The 14,118-nt window shown below is 52.4% G+C and overlaps 1 protein-coding gene across 10 annotated transcripts in view; it reads left to right on the top strand.

The window, feature by feature from the left end:
• Nucleotides 1-14,118, top strand: part of CAMK1D (calcium/calmodulin dependent protein kinase ID) — a 464,674-nt gene that overhangs the window by 438,183 nt on the left and 12,373 nt on the right. For all 10 annotated transcript variants that reach the window (XM_051821552.2, XM_051821553.2, XM_051821551.2 and 7 more), the window contains 2 exons: nt 8,811-8,923; nt 10,615-10,693. In XM_051821552.2, coding sequence (XP_051677512.1) covers nt 8,811-8,923; nt 10,615-10,693 — 192 coding nt within the window. The remainder of the gene's footprint in view (nt 1-8,810; nt 8,924-10,614; nt 10,694-14,118) is intronic.

Here is a 14,118-nt window from a genome sequence, read left to right as displayed (position 1 = left end):
TCTTGTGGGTATGGGTTACACCTCCTCCCAGGAGCCATCCTGGATTAGCCTTTCACCCTCTCTGCAGCTGTTGTGGAGCATATACTGACCCTGTGGGCAGCACCTCATGCCCCCCTCCTCTCGGAGGTGCCTCCCTTGGCCCTCAACTCAGCGTCACCAGCTTAGTGGGTGGGGCGGGGGGGGAGCAATGTGGCAGGTGACCTGCTGGGTCACTGTAGCTGCTCTTGCACAGCTATCCAGTTTCTCGTAAGCTCTCAGACTCCGAAGTCTGGGACCCCGCTCCTGTATACACCTGCTTCTATGTGCCAAGGTTGAGGGGCTTGTGGGGACCTGGACAGAGCCACACCTGTTTATGCACAGTCACATTTGCTTTGAGTCTCATTGCTGGCCAGACAGACTCATCTGGAGGCCAGTCGAGGCCATGGAGAGGGCTCCTTTGCTGTCTCCGGGTCACGGCTACAGAATGTGGTGGTGATCTGCCCCACCAGTGGTCATGCAGTCACCGATGGCTTTGACCCAGCATCCGGGCCAGACCCAGCACCTGGCTTCAGTCTCCAGTCCCAGCCGCCTGCTGGCAGCCTAGCCCTGTATCCCTCCCCTGCACCTGCTGCTGCTGCCCTGGCCTGAATGGAAGTGCTCAGCTCCTTGCAAGCGCTCGCCTGTGAGCCCTTGCGGCGTCAGAGAACCCATTCTCCCTGTTACCTCCGGGACAGGGGTGCGCTGTGTGGCTGCTTGTGGGCTGAACCAGAAGTCCTGGTACCGTAGCCGCCCCTGGCGCGCCTCCTCCCTGAATCCCTGTGTGTCCTTGCTGGCGTCAGCTCTCCGCTCTTCCCAGTCCTCTCTCAGTCTTCAGTTCAAGCCTCGGTGAGACCCAGCGGCATTGCTAGAGCTAATCCCCAACTGCTCTGTGATCAGCCTCTTCCCCTCCACATGCTAGCCTGGGGCCACAGCCCAGAGAGAAGAGGTCTCCAGCTTGGGGGCAGCTGGACTTGCCAGCACTGTAGCAGCCATGTCTGGGCCACCTGGAGCTGCTCCTTGTCCTGTGTTCCTCACTGTGATGGACCGCAGCTCGGGTCATCCTCAGTGGAGGCCGATGTGGCATCCTGGCCTTGCCTCACTGCATTGCCAAGCACCAGGTCCTCCCCACTGGCTCTGCACTATGGTTGCCCAGCTCCATGTGCCAAGCCTGTCTCTCGGTTGCCGCAGACACACCTCTCCCCACGTCTGTTGATCACTCCTCTGTCTCCAGCTCTCCGGGGGATTCCTGTCCCCCTGCAGGATGCATGCCCATTTTTGGGCAGGGCACTTGGCCCACCACCGTGGCCTTACCACCGTCCATGGCACCAGCCTGGACTCTGGTTCCTGAGGCCTTGTACTTTACATTTCAGCACCAGCACCAAACCACTCTCAGATTCTGGCTTGCGTTAGCTGTGCTCCTTTCTGCCCTTGTACCTTCATCCCTGGGCAGCCTCTCCTGCCTGTCGCCCCCTCTGTCCTGTGACACTGCTTATCCTCTGACACAAAGCACAGGCTGCCCCCAGCGCCTTGGGTCAGACCCCAGTGCTGTGTGGTCCCGTGACAACTTCTGCACTGCTGGTGACATTGCCATCCATGTGTCTCTCTTGCTCCTCATGCAGGTTTCAAGGGCCAAGGGAAGGGCAGCCCAGGAAAAGCGCTTACCCCTACCTTGGCCCAGCGGCAAGCAGTGCTATGTGTGCAGGGAACCAGCTGCATCGTAATGTGCAAGCCCCAGGGTGTGTGACATGACGTTGTTGGCAAGGCAGGGCCCCATCACAAGGCTCTCCTTGCAGAAGAAGGGGACTTGGGCACCTCGGGCACCGGGTGACCTACACAGAGACCAAGCTCTTGAAGGCAGGAAGTGGATCCAGTTATTCTCTCTCTCATATCAAACTCAGTGTCCGTCAGATACAGGGACCTGTGGGTGCATGGAAAAGAAATGTCTAATATATATATATATATATATATATATATATATATAAAAGATAAATAAATATCACTGCATAATAAATGCTTAAAGATGAGTGAATGCTAGCAATACCTAAGGCACTAGTAGGTGGACACTGACTGAAAAAAGAAAACTTTGGAGTACCATGAGACTGCGTGGAAATTCTTTTTCAAAGTCACTGTAGCCATCCCGAGAGGTATAAAGTAGCCCTCATTGTGGTTTTGATTTGCATTTCTCTGGTGATTGGTAATGAACAGCTTTTCATGTACCTGTTGGCCTGAGGTATGTCTTTAAGAAATCAAAAAATGGGGCAGGTGTTGTGGCATAGCGGGTTAAACCTCTGTTTGAAATACCCGTATCCCATATCCCAGGGCCTGAGTCCTGGCTGCTCCAGGCTTCCTGCCCAGCTTCCTGCTAATGTGCCTGACAGCCTCAGGACTTGGTTCCTGCCACCCACGTGGGAGAGCCAGATGGAGGTCCTGGCTCCTGGCTTAAGCCTGGCCTAGCTAGGCTGTGGCGTCTGGGGGACTGAACCAGCAGATGGAAGATTCATGTTATCTCTCTATCTCTATCTATCTCTATCTCTGTCTCTATCTCTGTCTCTATCTCTAAGACTGGGATAAAATGATGTAACTGCTCAAGAAGACAGTATGAAAAACTTAAAAATAATTTAAAATTATTTTAAAATTAATTTTAAAAATTAAAAATTAATTTTAAAAATTAAAAATAATTTAAAAACAATTAAAAATGAAATCTATGGGCTGGTATTATGGTGCAGTGGGTTAGGCCTCCTCTTACGATGCTGGCATACCATATTGGAGTGCCGGTTTGTGAGTCCTGACTGGTCCACTTCCAATCCTGCTCCCTGCTGATGTGCCTGGGAAGGCAGCAGAGGATGGCCTGAGTATTTGAGCCCCCTGCCACCCATATGGGAGACTTCGATAGAGTTCTTGAGTCCTGGCTTCGAATCAGTGGATGCAAGCTCATTCTCTCGCTCTCGCTCTCGCTCTCCTGCTTTCTTGCTCTGTAACTCTCCCTCTCTTCTCTGTAAGTCTACTTTTAAAATAAATAAATCTTTAAAATAATTGACCACCTTACTCCTGACTTTCACAACTCAGATTCCTTTCTGCTCACAGCCTACACCATTGTCTTAATACAAAAAATAATAAAATCTAACATCTGGGTATTTTATTCAAGAGAAAGTCAGGGTCTGGAAGAGAGAGTATTACCCTCATGTTTGTAGCAGCAACATTCACAATAGCCAAGGTACTGAAACAACCCAAATGTCAATCAACAGATAGATGGCTAAATGAAATGTGCATGTATACAGTGGAATATTACTTAGCCTTCAAAAGGAAGTAAACTGCAGTGTGCAACAGTATGGATAAACCTTAATGAAATACATTATGCTAAGTGAAATAAGCCAGTCACGGAAAAAAATATTGCCTGAATCTGCTTACGTGAAGTTGCTCTCATGACAGTTTGTGAACTCACGTAGTGGAGAAAGGGTTGCCGAGGGCTGGGGGAGGAGGAGGACGGAGCTGCTAATCAGGGGGCACAGGTTCCAGTTAAGCAAGGGGCACAAGCTCTGGCGTCCTGCTGTGCTCCATGCTAACTAGAGCCAACGAGATCACGTGTTCTGTGTTCTTGCCACAGTAGCAGAAGACCCGACAGGCCCTAGCCGACATCAAGGGTGCCTGGCACCTTCCTTGCCAGCATTCCTGACGCCAGCTCTCTCCTGTCCTTTCCATGTCTGCTTCTGGTAGCAAAAGTTAGAAGGAAAAAAAAAAATCCACAGAACAGGAAATACCCAATTCAAGAACTCCGAACCTTAACAAGAGCCCAGGAGGCCGAGGTGGTGGTGACAGTGACGGACCTTTTTGGGGTGTGGAAGCCTGACCAGCAGGCGTCCATCTCTGTAGGGGTGCAGGGCCATGGCCAAGGGCAAGCATGCCGGAGCTTAGAGTAGGATAATGACCACGGTCCACTCGTGGGGCCTCCTGGTGGCTCAGTGTCCAAGAAAAACTGTGCTGCTGCATCAGCCAGGCTTGGCTGTTGTCGATCCTCCTCTTTCATGGAAAACCGTCTCCTCTGTGGGATGTGTCCACGCCCAGCGGTGGCATTTTAGGGAGCCCAAACCACATTGCATTCTCTCTGCAGAGGCCGGCCAGCATGCTCTCTGGGCTGGGCCGGCACATTGGGCTCTTCGAGAATGGGTATCAGTGGCAGGAGTATTGCCATCCCCACCACCTCCAGCAGGGTTGACGTGCAGCAGGCAGATGGGGTCAGATCGGGTCAGGTGTGACCATGCAGAGAGCCTGCGGGCAGGGGCAGTGGTGGGCTCTCCTGGATCCTAGGTCCCTCACCTCTGCTTCAGACCACATTCAGGCGCTCAGCACAGTGGAGAAACTGCCTCTTCCAGGGTGTGTTCTGGAATCCTGAGCAGCACCTTCCCTGGGCACAGGAAATCCAAAGACAGGAGTCAGACGGTGTCCTGCCTTCAGGAACTCATGAATGGGTCAGAGCCGTACGCAGGACAGGAAGTGGCTCCATGAGCCTTGGCCTGCTGCAGTGGGAGCGCCTCGTGGGGCCCCTCCTCCACCTCGTAGCATCACAGCTAGTTTTCAGTGGTGTGCTGGAGTCAGTGAGGGGGTGATGGATAAATTGCACACGGTTACCTTGCCCCAGGAAGAAGGGGTGTCCTGTATACCTGTATACTGAGAACCAACCACAAGCCTCTTCAAGCCCTACCGTGAATGAGATAGGCTTGGGAGGGAGGGTCCCATTGTAAGATTCCCCTTGTAGGTGAAGGGGTGGGAGGCAGTGGGGGCAGGGGCTAAATGGCCTCCACGAGGAATTCAAATACAAGACCGTGCAGCTGTAGTCAGAACAGGCTCAAGTGCTGGTTGTGTCGCTTGTTAGTTTCTTGGCCTTCGAAATGAAGACTGCCCAGGGACAGTATGCAGAGGGGTGGTGTGAGGGGGCACACGAAAGAGTAGCACCCTTGCGTGGAGCTGTAAACACCCCTGACCCATGGGAGTGAGGAAGGGAGCGTCCGATTGTCTGTTTTCTTGAGAGGTCAGGGGGTAGAACCAGCCCGACAGCTGTCAGAAAGAGGCTCAGAGATGCACAGGACACAGTTCCCCCTCCTTCTGCATCTCCTCGGGGTCCTGGCTGGCTGGTGCCTGCTGAAGTCATCTGTCATGGGGGTCAGTCTGTGGCTATGAAAGGAGTCAGCTGGGATGCTGGCAGGAGAATGTGTTGACGGGAGAGAAGGCAGTGGAGTTTGTGACCCAAAATACGTACTCAATCAAACTGGAGTCTAACGGTTTTTTGTGTACCTATGCCGCAGGTGGCTGGGTGACAGACTGGGTAGCAGCAGGAAAGCAGAAAGGGCTGGGGCTCTTCCTGGAAGATGGATGTGGGTTGGAGGCTGCAGGGAGCCCTGTATGGTTGCTGGCTGGAGAAATCTCAGTGTCACTCTGAACCATCAACTCGTAGGCCTAGGAAACTTGTGTGTCACCTTTGAGTGCTCCTTGTGGTGTAACTTGACTTAAAGCTTTGATGTGTGAAATAAATCACACTTCAGGAACCCTCCTCATTGAGAACACAGGAATTGCAGGTGCAACAGGCAACCCCATGACCTCATGACCTTGGAAGTCCCACCTGCTGTGTGCAGGTGAACAGCCCAAAGCCACTCTTTCTGCTCATCGGCCCTGGCTACAGATGAAATCGCCTGGCCAGGGAGCTCTCCATCCAGTGGCTAAATCTGAGAGTTTATAGTTCCCATTTGCCACTCTGTTGTTTTCAAATACTTTCTTTAAAATTTTCTTCCTTGGGGGCCAGTGCCGCGGCTCACTAGGCTAATCCTCCACCTTGTGGCGCCAGCACACCAGGTTCTAGTCCCGGTCGGGGCGCCGGATTCTGTCCCGGTTGCCCCTCTTCCAGGCCAGCTCTCTGCTGTGGCCAGGAAGTGCAGTGGAGGATGGCCCAGGTGCTTGGGCCCTGCACCCCATGGGAGACCAGGAAAAGCACCTGGCTCCTGGCTCCTGCCATTGGATCAGCGCGGTGCGCCGGCCGCAGCGCGCCGGCCGCGGCGGCCATTGGAGGGTGAACCAATGGCAAAGGAAGACCTTTCTCTCTGTCTCTCTCTCTCACTGTCCACTCTGCCTGTCAAAAAAAAAAAAAAAAAAAAAAGAAAAAGAAAAATTTTTCTTCCTTGGGGCCAGCACTGCAGCATGGCAGGTAAAGCCACCACCTGCCATGCCAACATCCTGTATGGGCACCAGTTCGATTCCTGGCTGCTCCACTTCTGATCCAGCTCCCTGCTAATGCACCTGAGAAAGCAATGGACGATGGCTGAGGTCCTTGGGCCCCTGCACCCTCGTGGGAGACCCAGAAGAAGCTCCTGGCTCTTTGCTCTTGGCTCCTGGCTTCAGCCTGACCCAGCCATCTGGGGAGTAAACCAGATCGCCCTCCCTCTCTCTCTCCCTCTCTCCCTCCTTCTGTCTCTCTCTCTCTTTGTATAATTCTAACTTTCAATTAAAACTAATTAAATCTTTAAAAAATTTTTTTAATTCTTTCTTCATCACCTAGGCCCCAAGCTAGATCCACTTCTCTTTCTTCTGTCCTCAGTAAAGCTGCATGAACACAGTATTCCATATCCAACAACAAGAAAGAAAGACAAAGAGCTAAGACCAGAAGAAATTGGAATATACATTAAGAAAACTGGCACAGGAGGAATAAATCTTTCTTGGAATTTTCTTAAAGGTTTTTTTTTTCCTTGAACAGAAAGCCAAACCATAAAGTAAAACACACTTGGTTGTTAATAAACAAAAACCTCCCATCTCTAAAATTTAGGTTTTTTCCAAGACAAACCAACGTTTTGCTCTGTCTGCTTTTCCTAATATGCACATTTCATTTAGCCCAAATCCTCATTATGGGAAAACTGTACACGTCCATCTCCAGACCCCAAGGCCCTCCCGGGCAGTGAAGTATGCGCCTGGTGGTTTCAGAAGCACTTGGCTTTTGTTCATTTCGCCAAAGGCAGCAAATCTTTAAAAATGAAATTTTCCAGGCACTCAGCCCCTAGAACGACCTTGTGGGGTTGGGTGACTTTGACCCATGCGGACCCACAGGATGTGTTACTGCTGCGAAGAGTGTCACTTGGCCGTGCCCTGTGCACTGTGCACCACCCCTGGCTGGGGCGGGGGGAGGGGGAAGGGTGGGGGCACCCAGGCTGTGCTTCCGACCTCTGTTCCAGCTGCTGTCTGCCTCCTCTGCATGTGCTCTCATCAGACTGGTCTGCATCCCACAGCTGTGTTTGGAGCAATGTGGGCTGTGTGGGCAGAGTGAGGGCTCCTCTGGGGACAGATCGCCCCCTGTGGCTGGCCTGCTCTGGGTTGTTGTACCCCAGAAGTGAGGGCCGCACCCTCCAGCTCCACGCCTGGCCTTGCAGACCAAAGCGCTGCCTTCCCCTGCCCTGTGATCACTTTCAGCTGCAGCCTCAGCCCCACCCCTCCTCACCATGCAGGCCCTGTCCCTGTGCCCAGTGAGGGGCCCCACGCATGTCCTAGGTCTTGCCCTAAGCGTTCTAGCCAGGCAGACAAATTGAAGTGGGGCATCACTGGACTGGAGTATCCCAGAACTGGTAAGAATGCTTAGGGGTTTTCTGGTCTGGCCCTCCACATAGTCAGAAGAGGAAATTGTGGTCTGAAAACAGCCTCCTAATGGTTAACAGTAGCATCAGAGCTGAGGGCAGCACTGGAGTGAGAGCCCATGGCTTTATGGAAGCACTTGTTGCTGGTGCATTTCATCAGAATGTCCACCCCATTACATCGATCAGATGGCTGTCCACCGCCGCTTCAGCCTCTGCAAGTTGCTGTACCAGCAACCTAATAAGACCTTTGAAAATGTCACCTTTGAAATGGGCAGTGGAAGAATAAGTAATGGCACTCTGATATCACAATGTTACAACTTTTGTCAGTGCCTGCTGATACTTCCTGCATGTTCACGGGCAACACTAGAACCTTCCAAATACCAATTTGGGTGATAATGTGTAGCTTAGGGCAACTTGGTACTCAAGGAGGTAGAATGTCCTTTCCTCCTAAACATGTGTTTTGTTTGTTCTTTCCACTCTTCTATAAGGAACAATATTACAGTAAGAGATCAATAACATTGCTTTTTCAAAAAAATATTGATTGATTGATTTGAAAATCAGAACTATAGAGAGAAAGAGAGAAAGATCTTCCTTCCACTGGTTCACTATCCAGATGGCCATGAGGGTCAGGGCTGGGCCAGGCCAAAGCCAGGAGCCAGAAGTTTCATCCAGGTCTCTCCCACAAGTGCAGGGACCCACACACATGGGCCATCCCGGGGCTTTTCCCATGCTATTAGCACGGAACTGGATCAGAAGTAGAGCAGCCAGGACAAACACCATCATGCATATGGGATGCTGGTGTCACCAGTGGTGGCTTTATCCACCGTACCACAAGAGAGACCCCAATCAATAAGATTGTTCTACAGACGGCCATTTGGTGAATTTTTGGGGTGCACAGAACCTGATGGTTAACAGTGTCCCAGGACTTAAGGTGGACTTCCAGATATATAATTACCTTCAGTCGTCACCTGAGTTAACCCTTTTTGCTGTTGGTGAAGTCACAGGTTGGCGTGTGTGCCCATAGAGCCTGTGGCTGCTTGGCTGAGACTGTGTTTGCAGCCAGCATGGGGGAGCAGGCTCCCTTCCCTGCATGGACAGTGTCTCTCCCTTCCGGGCAAAGCGCAGACTCGCCAGCCGGGACATGGACATGCAGAGGCTCAGCTCCTACATCATCTTGTCTTGCAGGCTGTGCGGCTACCCACCTTTCTATGATGAAAATGACTCCAAGCTCTTCGAACAGATCCTCAAGGCGGAATATGAGTTTGACTCCCCATACTGGGACGACATCTCTGACTCTGGTAGGTCTGCCCCCTCCCCCTAGACACATGCTTCTCTCACAGTCTCTGCCCTATAGGTTCCAGACCCAGGCCCTGCAGGCTCAGAAGAGGCTGCTATAACAAAATCACCATGTCCAGGGTGCTTAACCAACAGAAATCAACTTCTCATGGTACTCGAGGCTGGGAAGGCCAAGGTGAAGGCACTGGTGAGGGCCCGCCTCCTGGTTCTCAAGGGGTCTGTCTTCTCTCCGTGCCCTCACACAGTGGAGGGCAAGAGAGCCCTCTGGCATCTCTTTTATAAAGGGCGCTACTCTCATCCCGCATCCATGATCCGATCACCTCCCCAGTACCTAGGAATGAGGATTTCAAAGTATGCATTTGGGGGAACACAGCATTCAGTGCATAGCCGTATGCAAGCTACATATGTCAGCCTGAAATGCAAAGTGGCAGATGCGCTTGGGGCATCTGGCCTTTGTCCAGTCAAGGGACAAAGATTCGTTCATCCACCACTCCTAACACTGCCCTGATCCGGGCACTCTTGAACCAATGTTAGCTAACACTTATTGAGCTCTGACTGTGTGCTGAGCACCAGACACTCTGTACCTATGCACTCAGTCCTCAGGACCCACCACCAAATGGGTATTTCTATTAGACCCATTTGACAGATGAGGGAACTGAGACCCCAGAAGGGGAAATACCTTGACCAAAGTCAGCTGGTAGGCAGCGGACCTAGGGTTGAAACCTAGATTCTCACTCTGTGGCCCGCGTCCTGGTTGTGATGCCATACGAGATGAACACCCACATGATTTAGCCAACTCCCTAAGCTTCAGCAAGGCGCTCACACTCCTTCCACCATGGGGAGAGGGAGAAGGATGGGATGAGACAGTGAGCAGGACACGGCGTATAGTGCCTGGTGGCCACTGAAACACAGCATCTCACTGTTTCTATTAGTTCCTCCTCGCTTGCTATGAACGCCTCGCTTGCTTCTTCAATCTTCTAAAACCCAAGTCTGGAATATAGATCCACAAAGCCGGCAGGAAAGAGCTGCTTGGGGAATATTTTATGTCTCAGAAGGGCTCAGCCTGCCCCCTGGAAGCCCAGTCGCGTGGGCAGTGAGCCGCCAGGCCCTGCAGTGTATCAAATTTCGGGGCCAGCACACAAGCTGGTCCCCGACCTTCTCAGGGTCTTGCTCTGGGTCCTGCCCCATCCTGGGCTGCAGGGCAGTGTGTGTGCACTGCAGCTTCCGGCTCAGCATTTGCAGTTACCCGAGTGGGCTGCCAAGTGTCCACGGCACCCAGCCTGGGACCTGGCAGGCTTTGTAGATGCTGGGTGGGGTTGGCTGAATCACCGACGTCTCATGCACAGAGAGGATGTCGCCCAAACAGCCCTGGTGGGCTGAGTGGACGCAAATCATCATGAAGATGTTCTCTGTCTTCTCTGAACCAATGGTGCCACTAACAGGCACGCATGGGAGACTCGGAGCTGGGAAAGCGGGGGCCCAGAACGGGTTTTATGCCCCTTTGTTCACTTGGTCACCCTTGGAGTTTGCCTCCCTTTCCCCCGGATGCTGGCACCTTTTATATGCAGGGTTCCAGGAGGGTCCATGGAGGGCTGATCTGTCTTTCACGCTTTACCTGAGGCCCTGAGGGTATCCTGCCATCAAATCACAAACCCCAAAATGATACCTTCCCTTGTGCCTTCTTTCTGAACAGCAAAAGACTTCATTCGGAATCTGATGGAGAAAGACCCAAACAAAAGATACACGTGTGAGCAGGCAGCTCGGCACCCATGGTAAGAAAAGCCGCCGCGTCCTCTGATGCCTCCCAGAGCCAGCTTTCTGTCTCCTGTCCCCATTCATAAAATCCGCACAGCTCTCCATCTCATTCTCATCACTAACTTCCCTCCTCTCTCTGAGCCAGCCCTGAGCTCCTTTATTTCAACACACACTCTTCTGAATGCACTCACAAGAAACCAAGTGTGCAAACCGTAGCAGTAACGTTTTCAGTGCAGGAAGTCCACAGTAGTCAAGTTTATTGAAGGCAATTGCCCAGTGAGGTTTATTTCTTGCGTTTATGACTCAGTAGTTAAAGGCATTGAAGTGACTTACATTTTTTTCCTTTGAAGATGTTTTTCCAGATGGTGTTTCTTCAGCTGCAGGGGGGCTGACTAACTGATAGCAGTGTGCTTGGTGGAGGCCACCCCTGGGCGGGGTGGGGTGGGGTGGGGTGGGGGTGCCACTTATGAGGTTAGAACCTAGCTACCCTCTCAGCTGGCTGCGACTTTGGCCTCACACTTAACTGAGCCTCGATTTTCTTATCATTAAAATGAGAATAGGAATACCTAATCCACAGAGCTTGGGTCCCACCGCTGGGCTGCCAGGCAGGCTCTGTGCACCGCAGCTTCCTGCTCTGCTTTCACCGTCCTCTGAGTGGGCTGCCCGGGGTGCACCCAGAGGACTGGGTGTCCACAGCACCCAGCCTGTGACCTGGCAGGCTTAGTAGATGCTGGGTGGGTTTAGTTAAATCAGTGATATCTGATGATCTAACACACAGAGAGGATGTCGCCCAAACAGCTAAAAGAATACCTGATTCACAGGACTGATACAAGAAATAAGGGCGATATGGCAATAAAGGGATGCATACAGTGGTGCATGGTAAATGCTCAGTCCATTGTAGTTATTTTTATTGAAGCAGCATATCCATCCATTTTGATTCAAGTGCTAACAGTAGCACAATACCCAAAAGACCCATTGCACCATCCCGTAGCATCTCCTCCTGATCTAACCTGCTGGCTGACCTTGCAGAAGGACCTGCCTCCACCTCATGTTAAGTCACAACACCTGTCATTTGTGGCGAGTCTCATGTTCCAGGCACTATGCTCATTGCTTTAAAGTATTGTTCCCTTTTTTTCTTTACAATAACCTGTGAGGTGGGCTTCAGCTTCGTTTCAGAGATAAGGAAATACAAAGAGGGAGTAACTCAGACAAGACCACACAGCTAGCTAAGGGCAGAGCCAGGACTGTCAGATTCCCAGCCGAATGCTCTTCACCACCCCCACGCCTCCAGAGAGGAGAAGGAGAGAGGAAGACGGAGGAGGGGTGGGCGGGAGGCAAGCGTCATCCGCAGAGGTGGACAGTCTTGAGCGGGTCTTCCTGGTGTTTCCCAGAAGTCACTTTGGAGAATAAGGGCCCAGTGTGTGATGAGGAGGACAGTAAAGGTTTGCACACTAGGCTTTCAAGCTGAGAGACTGCCGAGACGATCTTGGGGGGAAGGACAAGGCCCCTCGCCCTTGTGTGCTTCCCCCGGCTTCCCTCTGGAGAAGGCGGGAAGCAAGAACCTCTCATCCACCACACACTTTTTGAAAACGAATCCAGGGTTTTTGCTGGGAGGGCTGGGAGAGGCTCAGCGGAATCTGAGTTGAGTCTTGCAGCAGCCGATGGCTTCCGCCAGGCCAATAGCAAGGGGAGGAATTCCAAGCAGGGAGAGTGGCCAGGGCCACAGAATGGGGGCTTGGAACTGCCCACCCATGCACCATGCCACAAGTGTCTGATGCTTTGGAGGCAACAGGCAGGAGGTGAGACCAGAAAGGAGGGCAAGGGCTAGCAGGCTTCTGGCCTGGCCTGCTGGGCTCCCAAGTTCTGGCTCCCCCACGTATGATCTGACCCCTCTAAGCTTCCTCTATACAACTGAGATCATAAATAACAAGACACACAGTCAGGCAGGCTTTTTGAGGGCTTAAATGAGATAATACGTACAGTGAAGAAGAGGAAGGGGCCTGGCCTCTAACACAGCTCCCAAATGTGCTGGTCCCTGTTATTTTATTACCAACCTAAGAATCTGGTCTTTTCCCTTTGAGTAGTGGGGGCTCTGGTGGGCTTTAAGCAGAGTGATCAGAGTTGGTGTAAAAGAACGCTCCATCTGGCTACAGGGTCGAGGATGAGTGGAAGGAGACGGGGCATGGCCGGACGTACAGCCCGAGGTAGAGACGAGGGAACCTCTGCACAAGGGCACCACGGCAGCGGTGCTGAGGACTGTGGGAGATGCTCAGAGGCAGAGAGGCTTCTTCCAGCAGAGCACTGATGGGGCAGGGAAGAGCGGGGTCCAAGGTGATTGCCAAGGTTCCTGCACAAGGGACTGGGAGGATGATGGTGCAGGGAGGGAAAGCAGGCTTGGGTGCGAGAGAACGCGTTCCGCTTTGGGCTTGCCGAGCTGGACGGGCTGTGCTGAATGAGTTTGGGGAGCTCAGGAAAGAGGTCCAGCCAGAGACAGACGTCAGAGGCATGCGCCTGTGTCACATCGCGAGATGGGGGAGCTTGCAAGCTGTATGGAACAAAGGTCGTTCACCCTCCTCCGTTGGAGGAATTTTCTCCCAGCGCGTTAGCATTTTCACTGTGCCTTTCAAAATTCCCACGAAATCAAACTCTGAAAAATAAGAGCAAGTGCAGCAGATCCAAGCATCACAGAAGCTCTCCCACTTACCTGCATATCTGATGTCTTTGTCTCTTTCACGTAAATCACCTGGGCAGAGGAGAAAGCAGGTCCAGCCAGGAGCTGGCGGGCAACAGAATGAGTGCAGTGGAGCAGAGCCTTTCACTGTCGTAGTCTGGGCACAGCCATTGTTCATGGAGAGCACCAGCTGTCACTCAGACTTGCTGTCCAGCTTTGTCAAGACCACCCAGGGCTGGGCCTTCCCTTAGCCTCAAAACGGAGACTGCGGACTGGAGAGGGCTCTTTTCCATCAAAGCCTTCCTTGCAGGAGGTCATCAGCCCATCTTACCAGATGTGTCCAAGCCCCTGTCAAGGTCTAGCCTTGCTCCTGGAGTGTGGTGCATGGTAGGGAACTAGCAGGTGGCGACTGGGAACAGCAAGTGGAGGTTGGAAACCCACGCCCATGTTAGGGTGTGAAAGGGGGTGTTTCCTCCTCCAGAACTCACATTGGAATTTGGTTGTTGTTGGGAGATGAGGCCTTTGGATGTGCTGAGGTGGTTAAGAGGGATTCGTGTGGTTGTCATGGGGATGGACTCGTTGCCGCTAGAGCAGCGTGTTTAAAGCAGGTGGCCCCTGTGTGTCGCCTCTTCCATGTGTGCCTTCTGTTTCCCTACCTGTTTTTCTGCCATGAGTTGGGGCAATGCGTGGGTGGCCCCTCGCCACATCCACCACGTGCTGTGGGCTTTCCAGGCTTCCAAGTCACGAGCCAGTAAAACAAAACCTCTTTTC

Source organism: Oryctolagus cuniculus, chromosome 13, assembly GCF_964237555.1.
Source record: "Oryctolagus cuniculus chromosome 13, mOryCun1.1, whole genome shotgun sequence".
NCBI lineage: Eukaryota > Metazoa > Chordata > Mammalia > Lagomorpha > Leporidae > Oryctolagus > Oryctolagus cuniculus.
Note: the sequence above shows the minus strand (reverse complement) of the source record. Positions and strands in the feature narration are given on the sequence as shown.